The sequence below is a fragment of the Plasmodium malariae genome (genome assembly GCF_900090045.1).
Source record: "Plasmodium malariae genome assembly, chromosome: 13".
Lineage (NCBI taxonomy): Eukaryota > Apicomplexa > Aconoidasida > Haemosporida > Plasmodiidae > Plasmodium > Plasmodium malariae.
The window spans coordinates 1408496-1422928 of record NC_041787.1 but is presented as its reverse complement, the minus strand read 5'-3'; the positions used below and the strand labels follow the sequence as shown (position 1 = coordinate 1422928).

General features: G+C 28.6%; 3 protein-coding genes across 3 annotated transcripts; 1 reads left to right on the top strand and 2 right to left on the bottom strand.

Moving 5' to 3' along the window:
* Positions 1–781: 781 nt before the first annotated feature.
* On the bottom strand, positions 782–1672 carry PmUG01_13036800 (conserved Plasmodium protein, unknown function; the record flags this gene model as incomplete). The annotated part of the gene is made up of 1 exon (XM_029007356.1): positions 782–1672. One exon carries the CDS (start codon positions 1670–1672, stop codon positions 782–784), a length of 891 nt encoding a protein of 296 aa, XP_028863753.1.
* A 1802-nt stretch (positions 1673–3474) lies between these two features.
* Positions 3475–4452, bottom strand: PmUG01_13036700 (DnaJ protein, putative; the record flags this gene model as incomplete). The annotated part of the gene is made up of 1 exon (XM_029007353.1): positions 3475–4452. One exon carries the CDS (start codon positions 4450–4452, stop codon positions 3475–3477), a length of 978 nt encoding a protein of 325 aa, XP_028863752.1.
* A 2640-nt stretch (positions 4453–7092) lies between these two features.
* PmUG01_13036600 (conserved Plasmodium protein, unknown function) lies at positions 7093–12660 on the top strand (the record flags this gene model as incomplete). The annotated part of the gene is made up of 1 exon (XM_029007352.1): positions 7093–12660. One exon carries the CDS (start codon positions 7093–7095, stop codon positions 12658–12660), a length of 5568 nt encoding a protein of 1855 aa, XP_028863751.1.
* Between the last annotated feature and the right edge of the window lie 1773 nt (positions 12661–14433).

The following is a 14433-nucleotide window of genomic DNA, read 5'->3' as shown; positions in this document are numbered from 1 at the left end:
CCTAATGCCACAAATTGGGATGGGGAAAAGGGCATATAACATGGAGGGACTTTGCAACTTTATAAATCTTTCATGAATTCATTTTCTTCGTAACTTACTCGAAATTTTTAGCAACAAATTATGAGCAGATCATATATTGCTTGAGGGGGAGTGAGGGCAGGGAAGAGTAAAAATTTTTTTGGAAGTTTTATAATTTTATGGCTTTTTTGCAAAAAAAAAAAAAAAAAAAAAAAGCACTATTACACCATTGGGAACAAATTAAAAAAATGCACAATCAGTACATGTAAAAATGTAATGAATAAATGTGCAGTATAGTAATTACGTATTATCCAGTTAACACTTTAATTTGTTTTCTTGTCGACATAATTTAATTAATTTAAATCTGAGCACGGGAAAATTAATTCTCAAAATGAAGGCCCAAATGTTATGTCGTCATAAAATTCAGAGCAAGTTGAGTGCACAACATTACATGTTTGTATAGAGGGGGTATGCACACGGGCTTAACAAGTATGTATAGAGGGGGTATGCACACGGGTTTAACAAGTATGTATAAAGGGTATGCGCATGGGCTTAACATGTTTGTATAGAGGGGGTATGCGCATGGGCTTAACATGTATGCATAGAGGGGGTATGCACACGGGTTTAACATGTATGTATAGAAGGTATGCGCATGTTCTCAGGACGAATTGTGTAAAGTATGTCTGCACGCCCTTTCGTGGTCGCCTCTGTTTATAATGGTGCAACGAAGGCAAAATTATATATCCTTTTTTTTTTTTTTTTTTCAAAAATTTTTTCTTATGTTATTTTTTAAGCGTCTGTACTCGTTCTTTATTTTCTCCACTTGGATCAACCTGCGCATATCTTGTTCATAATTATCATTTTTGATAAAAAAATTGTTTTCCAGTTCAAGCTTTTTTATGGGGGCATACTTTTTTGAGTGAAGTTCTTTTATGATTGCCTCGGACTCAAATATATATGGATTTAGTTTTTCCAAATACTCTTGTTCAAAGGAGTTGTCATTATTTTTTAAAATCAGACCGATTGAATTAAGCTGCATAATATTCTGAGTGGTAGAATATTCAAACTCGTTATCTTGTTTTATTTGATTATACTTATTTTTAAAATTTTTAATACTTAACTTTTTTTTATAATCATATGAAAGAAAAACATAAAAATTATGACAAAATACATCAAAAGTTAATTTGATATTGTTATCACTCCGGTATTTATAAATATATGCACATTCAATTTCGTTAATACATTTTATCATAATTTGTAATTTCTCCTTGTCTTCCTCTATTTGATTTTTTATGAACTGGTCATAAATTGACGGATTATATATATTACTTACTAAATTGTTTAAATTTTGAATATATGAATAATTATTTTCATCTAGGGAATTTATTCCTTTTCTTTCTATAGGGGTAATATGAAACCTTATACGTACAAACTCATCATGTTTTAATGAATATTTTATATCACTAGTATATATAAAATCAGTTGTATTACTATTTCGTTCCTTATTTATATGCCTGAACAAGTCATATAAAATTGATATTTTTTTTATAATATTTTTGTCCAGTTTGTTTTTGTCTATTTCGTCATATATGCTATAGTTTTTTAATTTTTTGACAATGTTTTGAAAATGGCGCTCTTCACTTAGGCAGTTCATTGTGTAAGAGAAATTGGAGTAGGCAAAGTAAAATATCTGGGTAAAAATAAATCAGTAAGGTACAGCATTACATTGTAACAAATGTAACAACTCAACGCATGGAGTAGTTAATTTAGATAGATTTAATAATTTTTATTCCTATGATTACGTGCGTAATAACTCACTTTATATTTTATTATAATACAAAGGGAAAATGTGCCAAAAATATGAAAATTAGCAAGGACAAAAAAAAAAAAGCATCAACACTGGGCGAAACAGCCGTAAACACGAATAAAAACGCAAAAATGCAAATAAAAATAAAAGCGAAAAATTAACAAATCATATGAAAAATTAACAAATCATATGAAAAATTAACAAAACATACGGAAAATTAACAAAACATACGGAAAATTAACAAAACATACGGAAAATTAACAAAACATACGAAAAATTAACAAAACATACGAAAACAAACAAGGAACAGTCAGCGCTACGTAAAATTTTTATTTTACACTTGCATTGTGACAGAATGTTTTCAAAATAAACCAAGGAACAGAGAACGCGCCATATATGCACATGGTATAAATTTTTTTACTTTAACCATAATATTCGCTAATTTAGTATCACAATGGTATAATTACTAAAAAACTGGAACTGCGCATTTTTCAATATTAAGTACATTCCGCACAATGCAATTCCCGTGCAGTATATCATTGCAGCACAGTTAATTTTACGGAGCGTTCTGTTTTTTCCTTATTCTTATTCTTATTTTTATTTTTTTCCATTTTTCCATTTTGCATCTCTTGTGTAAAATGATGAAAACTTACAAATGCACTTAAAAAAGTTTTATAAAAAGAATAATTAAAATTAATAATAACAGTGACAAAAAAAAAAAAAAAAAAAAATTGGAAAAAATGAATAAATGCATATACATACAGCAGTTGTATACATATTTGTGCATATTTTAAAAAAGATGAACAATTTTGAAAATTTAGACAAACGATAACAACTGTTGTGTTTCTATGTTTCTTTATTATTTCTAACTCAACTGTTGTTAATTCTTTATTTTAATATTTTTTTTTTTTTTCCTTCTTTTTGAATATTGCAAAAAATTATGCCCATCATCTGGTCCTCATTGGGTACATGAGAAATTCCCTGCTTTTTTCTGTTAATTATGAAAAGGTGTATTTAAGCAGGAAATTGAAAAAATTGAAAATAAAACATATGGAAAGAACATAAAAATGCAAAGATGGAATAATGCAAAGATGGAATAATGCAAAGATGGAATAATGCAAAGAAGGAATAATGCAAAAATGAACAAATATACGAAATGTACAAAATTGATAATATTTCAGAATGCGCGCAGTCATTACGCAGTTGTAACAAATAACAAATTTGCGAACAAAAAGGAGAAACATGGTAACGGAAAAATGGAAAAAACAAAATATATAAATATATATACATAAATATATACACGTATGTGCATTTACATTTGTGTATACGAATATATATGCCCATATGCCATTTTCAATGCCCAAGTTTAAATTTTACACATATAATGGGGTATTTTAAAACAGTCATATTTTCGTTAAACGCACACAAACATAAACAAAAAAAAAAAAATTATTATAACTACAATGTTACTATATTGTCGTACTGATACGATACTGTGCTATTTTTACGTTTTTACCTTGCCATGTCATAATATTGGTGCATTTTTGTGGTCATGTTATAATTTTAGCACATTTTTACCTTAATTTGTCATAATAGTGAAGCATTTTTTCTTCTAATCATCATAATTTGCACACGATTGTACTCCTGCGTTATAAAGAAAAAATTTTGTCCAGATCATCCATCATTTCGTTCATCATCTTATCAATATTTTCCGACTCGCGCACTTTGGGATCGTTCAAATCCTTACAGTCGTTACAAGGGACTAGTAACTTTAACTTAAAGTTGTCGTTAATTTTGTCTTTATATTTTTTGTAGAATAAGTATGCCTGAATGGTTTCGAAGCGATGACTAAAAAGGATGTACCCAACTTTTCGTTCATTTTTCTTTTCTTCGTCATTTAAATTAAGATAATATTTTTGAAAATTAAAATTAACAAAAAAGTGTAAAATTTTTTTTTTTTTTATATAAAGTTTTAGTAAATTAATGTTATTTACATAATTGTCCAAATAAATTTCAATTAACCTATCATCATTATCAGTTGCACATTTTTTAATATTTTTTTGGAGATTTTGAGAACAGTTATTTCTTTTTATAAAATTTTCATTCTGTCTTTTTATTTTTTTTAAATTTGCTTCATTTTGCAAATTTTGTTCTTTTTCTTCATTCCTTTTTTCATTGTTGAAAGCAGACGTAGCAGCAGCTCTTATTGAAGTTTCCCTAGCTTTTTCCCTCTCTTCTAGTTTCTTTTTGTATATTAATTTTTCATTCTGATAAGCTACAAATTTTTTCTTATCTAAATACCTATTTAAACTTGTATTATTATTAACTGGTGTGCTCTTTTTTGATTTTTTCTGAACATATAAATTATATTTTCTTCTTAACTTTTCATTAATTAAAAACTCATAAGCACATTTTAATGTGTTAAAATTTTCCGCATATGCTATATCTTTTTCCTCTTCTTTAAAATTAATTTCTTTTTTATCAGGATGCAAAATTAAAGCACATTTTAAATAACTTTTTCTTATAATATTTTTTATATTTTCTTTATTCGCATCATTTATACTAAGACCCAAAATTTTGTAAATGTCTTTTCCTACCAGTTCTTTTGGAATAAATGATGAGTCCATTTTGATGAGTTATTTTTTTCATATATAATATATACTTGTAAATTTTATGCGAAATTACAATGGTATGAAAGTCATCAGAATTATTGCAAAAAAAAGCATAATTTTTTTTTTTTTTTTCTTTATACATATTACATTTTAGCAAGTTAATATATTAATATATATGCTAATGTAGTATTTGCCATGTTGTGTATACTGCATTTAACGCTATACATTTCATTTACCTTTTTTTTTTTTTTTTTTTAAAGGGGGAAATTACGTGGTAACACTGTGAAGGCGAATTTACCTGACCATAATCATGTAATTACAAAAAGGTAGTACCCTTAATTATCATTAAAATTGCTACTACCTCCACAGCTGCTGCTACATCTTCTGCTACAGCTGCTGCTACATCTTCTGCTACAACTGCTGCTACAACTGCTGCTACAACTGCTGCAACAACTGCTGCTACAACTGCTGCTATAACTACTACCACTACTATTATTGTAAATTTTGCGTGTTGTAATCTTCCTCATATTAGCCTACTAATTTTTCCCTTCACTAGTTAAGTACTACTTTCGACGAACAGGAATTCATCAAATTCTAAAAGATGCAACAAAAAAAAATAAATAAATAAAAAAATAAAAAATAAAGAAATAACGAAATAGCAAAATAAACAAAAATATACTCCTTTGGGGAAACGTTTTCGTAATTTTATTAACAGAACATATACATGTAAACACGTACACATACATATATATATATATATATATATGTACACAAGTAGCACATAACAATAACCCCTATAATACTACATAAATTCGAAGAGCTTTTTCGTGTTATGCCCCTACAGTCATTAAATTATTATGAACTTGTTCAGAAAAAAAAGGAAAAATCCTCTCCTTTTTTTGGATTTGTCGTATATATATACATGTAACAGTGAAAATAGTAATTTAAAAAAAAAAAAAGAAAAGAAATAAAAAAATAAAAATAAAAGAAATAAAAAAATAAAAATAAAAGAAATAAAAAAATAAAAATAAAAGAAATAAAAAAATAAAAAGAATGCAAAATAAATGAGTAAAATGTTATCAGTACATGTTTAACGCATGTACCTACGAGCATATATATTCATATGTGTTCATATTGTATACACATAGAAGTGCATTTTCAATGTACTCTTAAAAAAAATATATATATATCATATCTTGGAACTGTTAGCAATTGTACACATTTACTTAACCTCGCTCCTTCGTGTTTCAAAACAAATAACACTATTCTCAATGTATAATTATCAACTATACATATATAAATACTATATATATATATATATATATATATATATATATATATATATATATACATATATATATTTATTTACGTGGTCATATGCTTTTATTTGGTCAGGCTTAAGAAAAATATAAAAAAACGGACCCCGTTAAATAACATAAAAAAAAATGACATAAATAAAAGAAAAATATTCTTTTAGTAATAGATAGGTCAATATGTACACTTTTAACAAATTATAGAATAAAAAAAAAAAAAAAATTTGAAAAAAGATAGATATGAAATTATAACACTTCATTTTTTGTAACAACATGAAGTTTTGAAAAAAAATAAATACGACCGTTTTTTTTTTTTTTTCCTTTTTTTTTTTTTCTTTTTTTTTTTTTTCTTCCCTGTCAGAAGATACGGTATATTTTACAAAAAAAAAAGATAAACATTTTATTTATGGTTTGATAAAAGAAAAACAAAATAGTAGAACTGCAAAAAGTACAATTCAACTGAGAGAACTGCATGAATCATGTTATTAGTACAAATAATATGGAAGAGAACAACTCAAAATTAAAAGAGACTTTAAAAAAATAAGGAAAAGGAGGAATAAAAAAGAAAAATACAGTCATTTTATGTTATATATATATATATAGATATAGATATATAGATATATATATACATATACCTATTTGCACTATCAGAAATACTTTGTGATAATAACACGTACATAAGCATGAAAGGGCAGGAAGTTTGGATATCTACGTAAAAAATAGTGAAATAAAAAAGAACATAGAAATATATGCATTTCGTTAAGGGGCAACGAGGTTAATATTCAGTAAGTTGTTAAGCAAAATATATGGGCAAACGAACGAACGTACGTACTTTAGTTTGATACAAAAGGTTTGAAGCGCAGCGGGAAGAAAATCGCATGCCTGTTTTTATGAATAACCGAAAGTAGTATACTGATTGGTCATTTACATGCGAGTGATATGTAATCTATACATATACGCATATACCTATATACATTGACGTATATATATGCATATGCTTGTACATATATACATTGACGTATATATATGCATATGCTTGTACATATATACATTAACATATACCTATATACATTGACGTATATATATGCATATGCTTGTACATACGACCAAGGTGAACGGTCCAAAAGTTAAACCAAAATTTCAGAGGAAAAAAGAGATCAGGTGTTGCCAAAAAACAATTTAGTCATTAGAGTTTAAGTATAGATACCCTTACATACGCTCACTAAATGCACACCGACAAAACAAAGGAAGTGCATTCGGAATTTCGTAACCCACAGGAATACGTTTGTTTAAAAAAAAAAAAAAAAAAAAAAAATTTGTATTAGAAGAAAATATTATTAAAATGAATTCTCATCAAAGGAAAGAAGCTTTCTTTGAATTGCAGAAAGGAGTCAGTGGAAATAAAGATGATGAAAAAATAAAATACATTTTGAATGATGGAAATAATTTTTATAACTCCGATAGAGGGGATTTATGTGATATATTGAGAGGACTACAATATTATAGAAAGAATTTAACCAATTTAGACCTGTTAATTCAAATTAAGAATGTAATAATAAAATTTATAAAAAGTTTAGAGGATGATTTACATGATCATATACATAATGAAAAAAATAATTTTAAAGATATGTATGCAAAAAGTATAACATTAAAAAATAGTAAAATAATTGGTAGTTTTAAAAATAATATGTATCTAAATAATTGTGTAAATATCGACTTAGGTATTGAGTATGATTTAAATACAAAGATGGGGAAAAAATGTAAATATAGAAATTTTCACATATACCATAATATGTACATAAATTTAATGAAATACTTATTTTATAAAAAAGATTTTATGAACGAGATCAGGAAATCAAACATTTCGTATGATCTGGACATTTGTATAAGCATAAACACTTGGACAAATAGGTGTAAATCTATTTTAGTGTTTACCATTAACAAACAGAAAAAGTACGTTGGAAGCATCAATGTGTTATTGTACCCTTCGAGGAAAGTTTCTTCTAGCTTTTTGTATGTATACAACAAATACTACGCCAAATGTGAGTATATTCCTAATGAAAAGGAGTTTGATGATAAAGATAGCCCTATCGAAAACGGTAGTAGCAAAAGTATGGGAAACAAAGGTGCAATAACACATGTAATGAGCGAAAAGAAGGGCTCAAAAAAGGGGGACGACGAGAAGAGGAAGAAGAAGAAGAGCAAAAAGAAGAACAACAAGAACTCAAGCAACAACAGACACAGGAACAACATGGACGAGGGGAGTATTAAAAGAAAAGTAGACTTTATGTGCACAAAACGAATGATGCTGAAGAAATTTCTTATAACAGAGTGCCATATCCTTGAGTGTGATGAGTTAATAAAAAGAACGAGTAAACAATTTGAGGGATATAAAAAGGCCGTTAAACTTTTAAAATTATGGTGCAGGAATAAAAAGTTGTTATATACATTTTCCACATATGATGAAAATAATAACGTAAAATTTAAATATCATGAGAAATACAAATTTTCAAATTTCTTTTACTATTCCGACGTTAGTTCGTTTATACTTGGACTGTTATGCAGTTTTGTTTGCTTTACTTATAAATTAGAAAATTGCGAGTTTTTTGAAATTTTTAAAAAAACTATTAATTTTATCAGTTCTATGAATTTGTGCGAACATTTTTATGAGTATCAAAATGGGGTATACAAAACTTCTGAACAGTGCAGGCGAAGATCATCACAACGATCTAAAGAGCAGCAACAAGAAGAGAAACAACAAGAACAGAAGAGGGAACAGAAGAAGGAGCAAAAAAGGGAAAAAAGTAAAGAACAAGGAGAACAGGATAGTGGAAAACAAAAGGAACAACAGAAGGAACAACACAGCGAACAACGAACACAACAAAACGAAGGGACACACATTTTTTTAATAAATTCCACGTACGAAATTTTTCAAAACAGCTCACATTCCCTTATGGAATTAATAGAAGAAGCGAAAAAAGCCGAGTACTATCTAAAGTGTAGCGATTTTTATGAACTTTTTGCCTCCAACAGTGATTGTTTTCCCCTTAATTATGAAGAAGAAATATTTTTTCCCTTACTTGTTAATAATAATATTTCTAATTATAATGAACAAATTGGCTGTTTAAAAAAAAAATTAATAAAAGCATTATCAGACAGGGTTGAGGAGCTAACGTTTCGTTTGGTTTCCTTTGATTTTTACGAAAAAGGTAGTACCACTGGATTTTGCATTGGGTCCGCCACTGGTGATGCACGTACACACGGTGAAAGTATAATTGATGATTCCCCCATTTTAACAATTTTTCAAGATATTCTCTTCAACAAGAAGAGAAAACAAATGAAAGGGGAAAAAGATAAAGGGGAAGACCCAGACGAGGGAAGAAAAAAAAATAGCGATAAAGTGGAAGATGAAGAAGCCGAGCCAGTGAGCAAACGTGTTCTGACAAAAAGAGTTTTACTCGGTGTTTCCTTTTTTATAAACACGAATAACACGATAAGATATATGGACGTATCGAAAGTTCTGTACAACCCTGGAAGAACGTCGAATTTTAAAAAATTCTGGACAGACAAGGTAAAAATTAGGAGATTCGAAAATAACACCATTTTTGAAGTACTCATGTGGAAAAAACCAGCAAAAATGATTTTGATGAAAAAAGGAAAAAAAAGAAAAAAAAAAGAAAAATACGAACATGACTTTGAGCGTGCGCGTGGTAGCGAAAGTGGTAGTGACAGTGGTGATGATAATGAGAATGCAAATAAAGGTGAGATGGAACACGACGATAAACAGGACGATAAACAGGACGATAAACAGGACGATAAACAGGATGATAAGCAGGATGATAAGCAGGATGATAAGCAGGATGATAAGCAGGATGATAAGCAGAATGAAAAACAGGATGACAAACAGGACGATAAACAAGATGATAAGCAGAATGCCAAACAAGGTGATAAGCAGAATGCCAAACAAGGTGATAAGCAGAATGCCAAACAAGGTGATAAGCAGAATGCCAAACAAGGTGATAAGCAGAATGCCAAACAAGATGATAAGCAGGAGGATACGCTTGAGCATGAACAGGAAAGGAAAAAACGAAAGGCGGAAAAATGTAGCTTAAATAGCGGAGAAATGGGCAAAAAGAAAAAACCACAGGAGGATGGTTCCGATGCACTGAGTGAGCAAAATAATGAAAATAAAAAGTATAGAAGCTGTCGTGCGAACAGTGAGAGCGGTAGCACCACGTCCTCCAACGGAAGTTACACAGGAAATAGTGGAAGGATCTACCATGATGATAATTTTTGCAATTGGAATAGCAGTGAACTAACGAAACAGAGTTATAATAAGAAAAAAGCTGAAGAAGATATGGGAAATTTCGTGTTTGATGCACTATTTAGTGAGTTATATGAGAACAGAACAAAATCTGTACACGTTCAGGTAATTCAGTACATTTTAAAAACAATGAAATATAGGGAATCAAGTGATTTGAAAAAAACATTATATGAAAAAATAAAATATATAAAGACAAATGACAATTTCTTGTATTGTGGAAAAAGAATAAAAAATAAATCTTTTTATGTGTACTTTTCTAATCCATTATTAGTGAAAGATATACATTTTAACTATTACGAAGCTATATTAGAATATTATAATGAAATTAAGGGTATCCTATATAACATTAATGAGAAATTATTTTCTATATGTAACATGAATAGTTCAGAAAATTTATTAAAAATGACAGATATAGGATATAAGAAAAATTATACCAAAATGATAGATGTTGTGGTTGATATAAAATTTTCGAATAATATTTATAAAAATGCACATTTATTTTTTAAAAATTATGAAATAGCAAAAGGAATTATAAAGAGTAAGCTCCAAACAGAGAGCAAATCATTTGTAAAAATAGAGCAAAGAAATTTTTGTATTGATGTGTTCTGTAAATTAACAGTCTTCAGATTGCATATATTTATAAGTAAAATAATTGAAAAAAATTTAATACAAATAACAAACTTAGATGATATGAAAATTGAACACGTTGAAAATATAGAAAAAATTAAAAATTATATATACAAACCTATGATGTCTTCTTTTATTTATTATTATGCGACTAAATTTTCATCATTCCATATGTCTATAAAAATATGTAAATTATGGTTTGCCTCTAAAGGTATTTCCTGTTATGACGAGTTAGTTGAACATATTTTGTTTTATATATATACAGAAGAATTTAGAAAGCACAACATGATGAATAAATTCTTTGTTCATAATCATATGCCCATTGGTAATGAGGGACTTAGAAAATTTCTGGTGCATTATGGATATTTACGCATGATGGAACAGGAACAACAGGAAGAAAGCAAAATGTATTACAATTATTTAGTTAAGAGGGTGGAAATGCAAAGAACCAATATTGTAACAGCCAATGATATGCATAGTTTTAACGAAACGGGGGAAGAAAATTTTGCCAAGTTCACCAAAAAGGAAAAGGAAAATGTTGGAATTAGCGCGGATGAATACAAGGACGAAACCACCGACTTTAATGAATTCTTTGAAAGTAGAGAGGAACAAAAAAAGCGGTCCAACAGGGTCAAAGATGGTCCAACAGGTTTAAGTAGTGGAAATGGCAGTGGCAATTATGACTATGGTAATGCTCACGCAGCGAGGGGGAAAAAGAGAACTAACGGTCTATCACCCATGTTTAAACTGAAAAAAATAGAAATGGAGGAAGACGTGTATATGGACAGCTTTTCCTTTTCGTCAAAAATTATTCTTATAAAATTTTTAAAATTTCTTATTAACTATGAATGGGAGACTAGACCACTGATAGTAGATTATGATAACTCCTTAAGTGAGGAGCATAAAACCAAGTTGACTAGTTCATTTGTGGAAAGAAAAAAAAAAAAAGAGGAAAAAAAAAAATTCTGGATATGTTCAGTATATGACCCACATTGTACTTTAATTTCCTTGCCTCATCAGCTATTCGATTTGATAATAAATTTTGCAAACAATTCTTTGCAAATGATAAAAAATTTACACAATAATTTTGAGAGGGATAACTGGATGTCCTTATTCTTAATAGATAAAAGAAATTATGATATCATTTTGGATATTCATAAAGCTACTACTGCGCTTAGAATTTTCAAGAAAAAGATGAAAATGGCGGAAACGAATAGCAAAAAAAGAAAGGTACAGGTTAATGATAGCCGAAAGACATCTGTTGAGAACAACCGGAGTGTACCTTCTTGTACAGATAAAAACAAAAGCAACAGAAAAACGCAAGAAAAGAAGGATACAAATGAACAACAACAGAAGGATGAAGCAAAGGACGAACATAAAGATGGTGTAAAAGGACAAGTAGGAGAAGGAGATGAACGAGTAGAAGAAAAGAATGATAATACTGGCAGAAGCATAGATGAGGAACTATACAAAATAGATGAGGAATATGACTTAGACTATTTAGATAATATAACGAATAAGAATGAAACACCATCAAATATTGTATGCAATTTGAAAAGATGTGAATTGGTGCATATATATAAAACTCATTTTTATAATTTTATAAAAAATTTAGAGACTAAATTTTCATCTGAAATAACAATATTATATAATCCCTTATGTTTTAATGAAATTTTAAATGTTCATAATTTTCGGAAAAAAATTAAACGAAAATTAAACAACGTATTTTCAAATAGATATGCGAGTATTCATAAATCATGGACACCCAATATTTTCATTACGTTCAACCCGTCCTTTGTTATAAATACGCAGATGGGTAACCAGGAAAATTGTCAAGAAAAGAATATGACTGATGATACAAATTACTCCCTCGCTCTTAACAATTTTAACGTTTTATTGTTTTATATAAAAAATAACTCGCGAGATTTTCTGCGGGGGATTCATTTCCCGACCGTCTAACTGCGCAGGGATAAGCGTAAAAACTTATACAATTACACACACATACATACCGGGAATATAATTATATACACAATTCATGCTTTCTTCACGTCGTCAGATCCCGTCCTGTGTGCTTCTTCGAGTAGTTATTTTGTTCAAAGTATTTAAAGTGCACCGAAATGGAAGTAAAGCTAAAACGGTTGTACAACATAAACATATAACAACATATAACTGAGCTTCACGGTGCTCCATTTGACCTACTTTTTTGGAAAAGTTTACATGTTTTTTCCAAATATGCACACACATATACATGCTTACATGTTATAATACTCAGTTATCCTTTCCACTTGGCAAAAGTTTCATTTGTATAAAAAATAATTGCATGAACTGTGCATATTTTTAGTTATATTTAACTGTTGACAGCCCTGCACGTGAAATTATATCATTTTGCGTCCTCTTATTTTATTTCGTTTTATTTTTTTTTTTTTTCACTCCTATAAAGGCCCACAAACGTTGCTGCTTTAGCTTTACATTTATGCAGTCGAGCTTTTTTTTTTTTTTTTTTTATATTTTACATTAGCCGCGTATCGGAAAATGCATATAATATATAATGATATCATAATATTATAACGAGTCGTTCCATAATAATTTAATATACGCATATACGTACATGTGTAACACATGTATGTTCATATATACGTATAACCTGCAAAAGGCTCGACAAAATACTTTTTATATTGACAACACACATATGGTAAACTTATTTATGCAAAGAAGTTTATATGTACCACATCAAATACAAATATTATTTCAATCATTTGCGGTTTTGTTGAAAACACTAAAAATTAAAATAGTTAGGAAATACCATTATATCAAGTGCCATAGTTACAACATGCACAGTTCAGGTAAAAAATCACTCAAATATCACAATGGTTTTTTTTTTTTTTTTTGGAAAAAAAAAGAAATTTCACTAATAAGGGCATTTTAAAATTTAAGATACAGGAGCACACATGTAAATGCTCATTACTTTTTGAAAGATCCCTTTTTTATTATTGTAGCGAATTTATAAATTTATAAAATCAAAATATTTCAGTCCACACAATTGATACTTGTAAAGAAGATTTAAAAGGAAATAAAAAAAAAATGTAAATTGAATTAACGAGAAATATAAAAAGGGGCATCTTATACGTTCGTAGTGTCGTATTTTTTTTATTAACTATTACTGCTGAAAAAATGGCGTGAGTTTTAAAAATGAAAGGAAAGGAATAAAAATAAAAAGAAATGAAAATGAATAAAACGACGAACAGTAAAACGAAATACCATTAAACTGTGAAGAGACGCAAAACGAAGCAGCAAAACGAAGCAGCAAAATGAAGCAGCAAAATGAAGCAGCAAAACTGCGAAGCCTTAACAAAGTTATTGCTGCTTTTACGTTGTAAATTTTTTCTCAAAATAAGTTTTCAACAATCGGAAATGCATGTGGCATATAAAAAATATTTCTTCATAAATGCGACATATATATATGTTGTATACATTTAAACGGTATAATGCATAATTTATTTATTTATTCATTCGTTTGTTCGCCCATTCGCCTACTCGGTTTATTCGCCTTTTCGTTTATTTATTTATTCATTTGATTGTTTTTTTTATTTTTTTTTTTTGTCGTTCACATTTATTCTACATTTTCCATTAAGTACTTAAAAAAATTTACTAAACAGTTCGAAATTTGTGCCAAGAAAAATTTTAACTTAGAATTAGTACGTTTATATTTTTATTAATTTTGATATAATCATA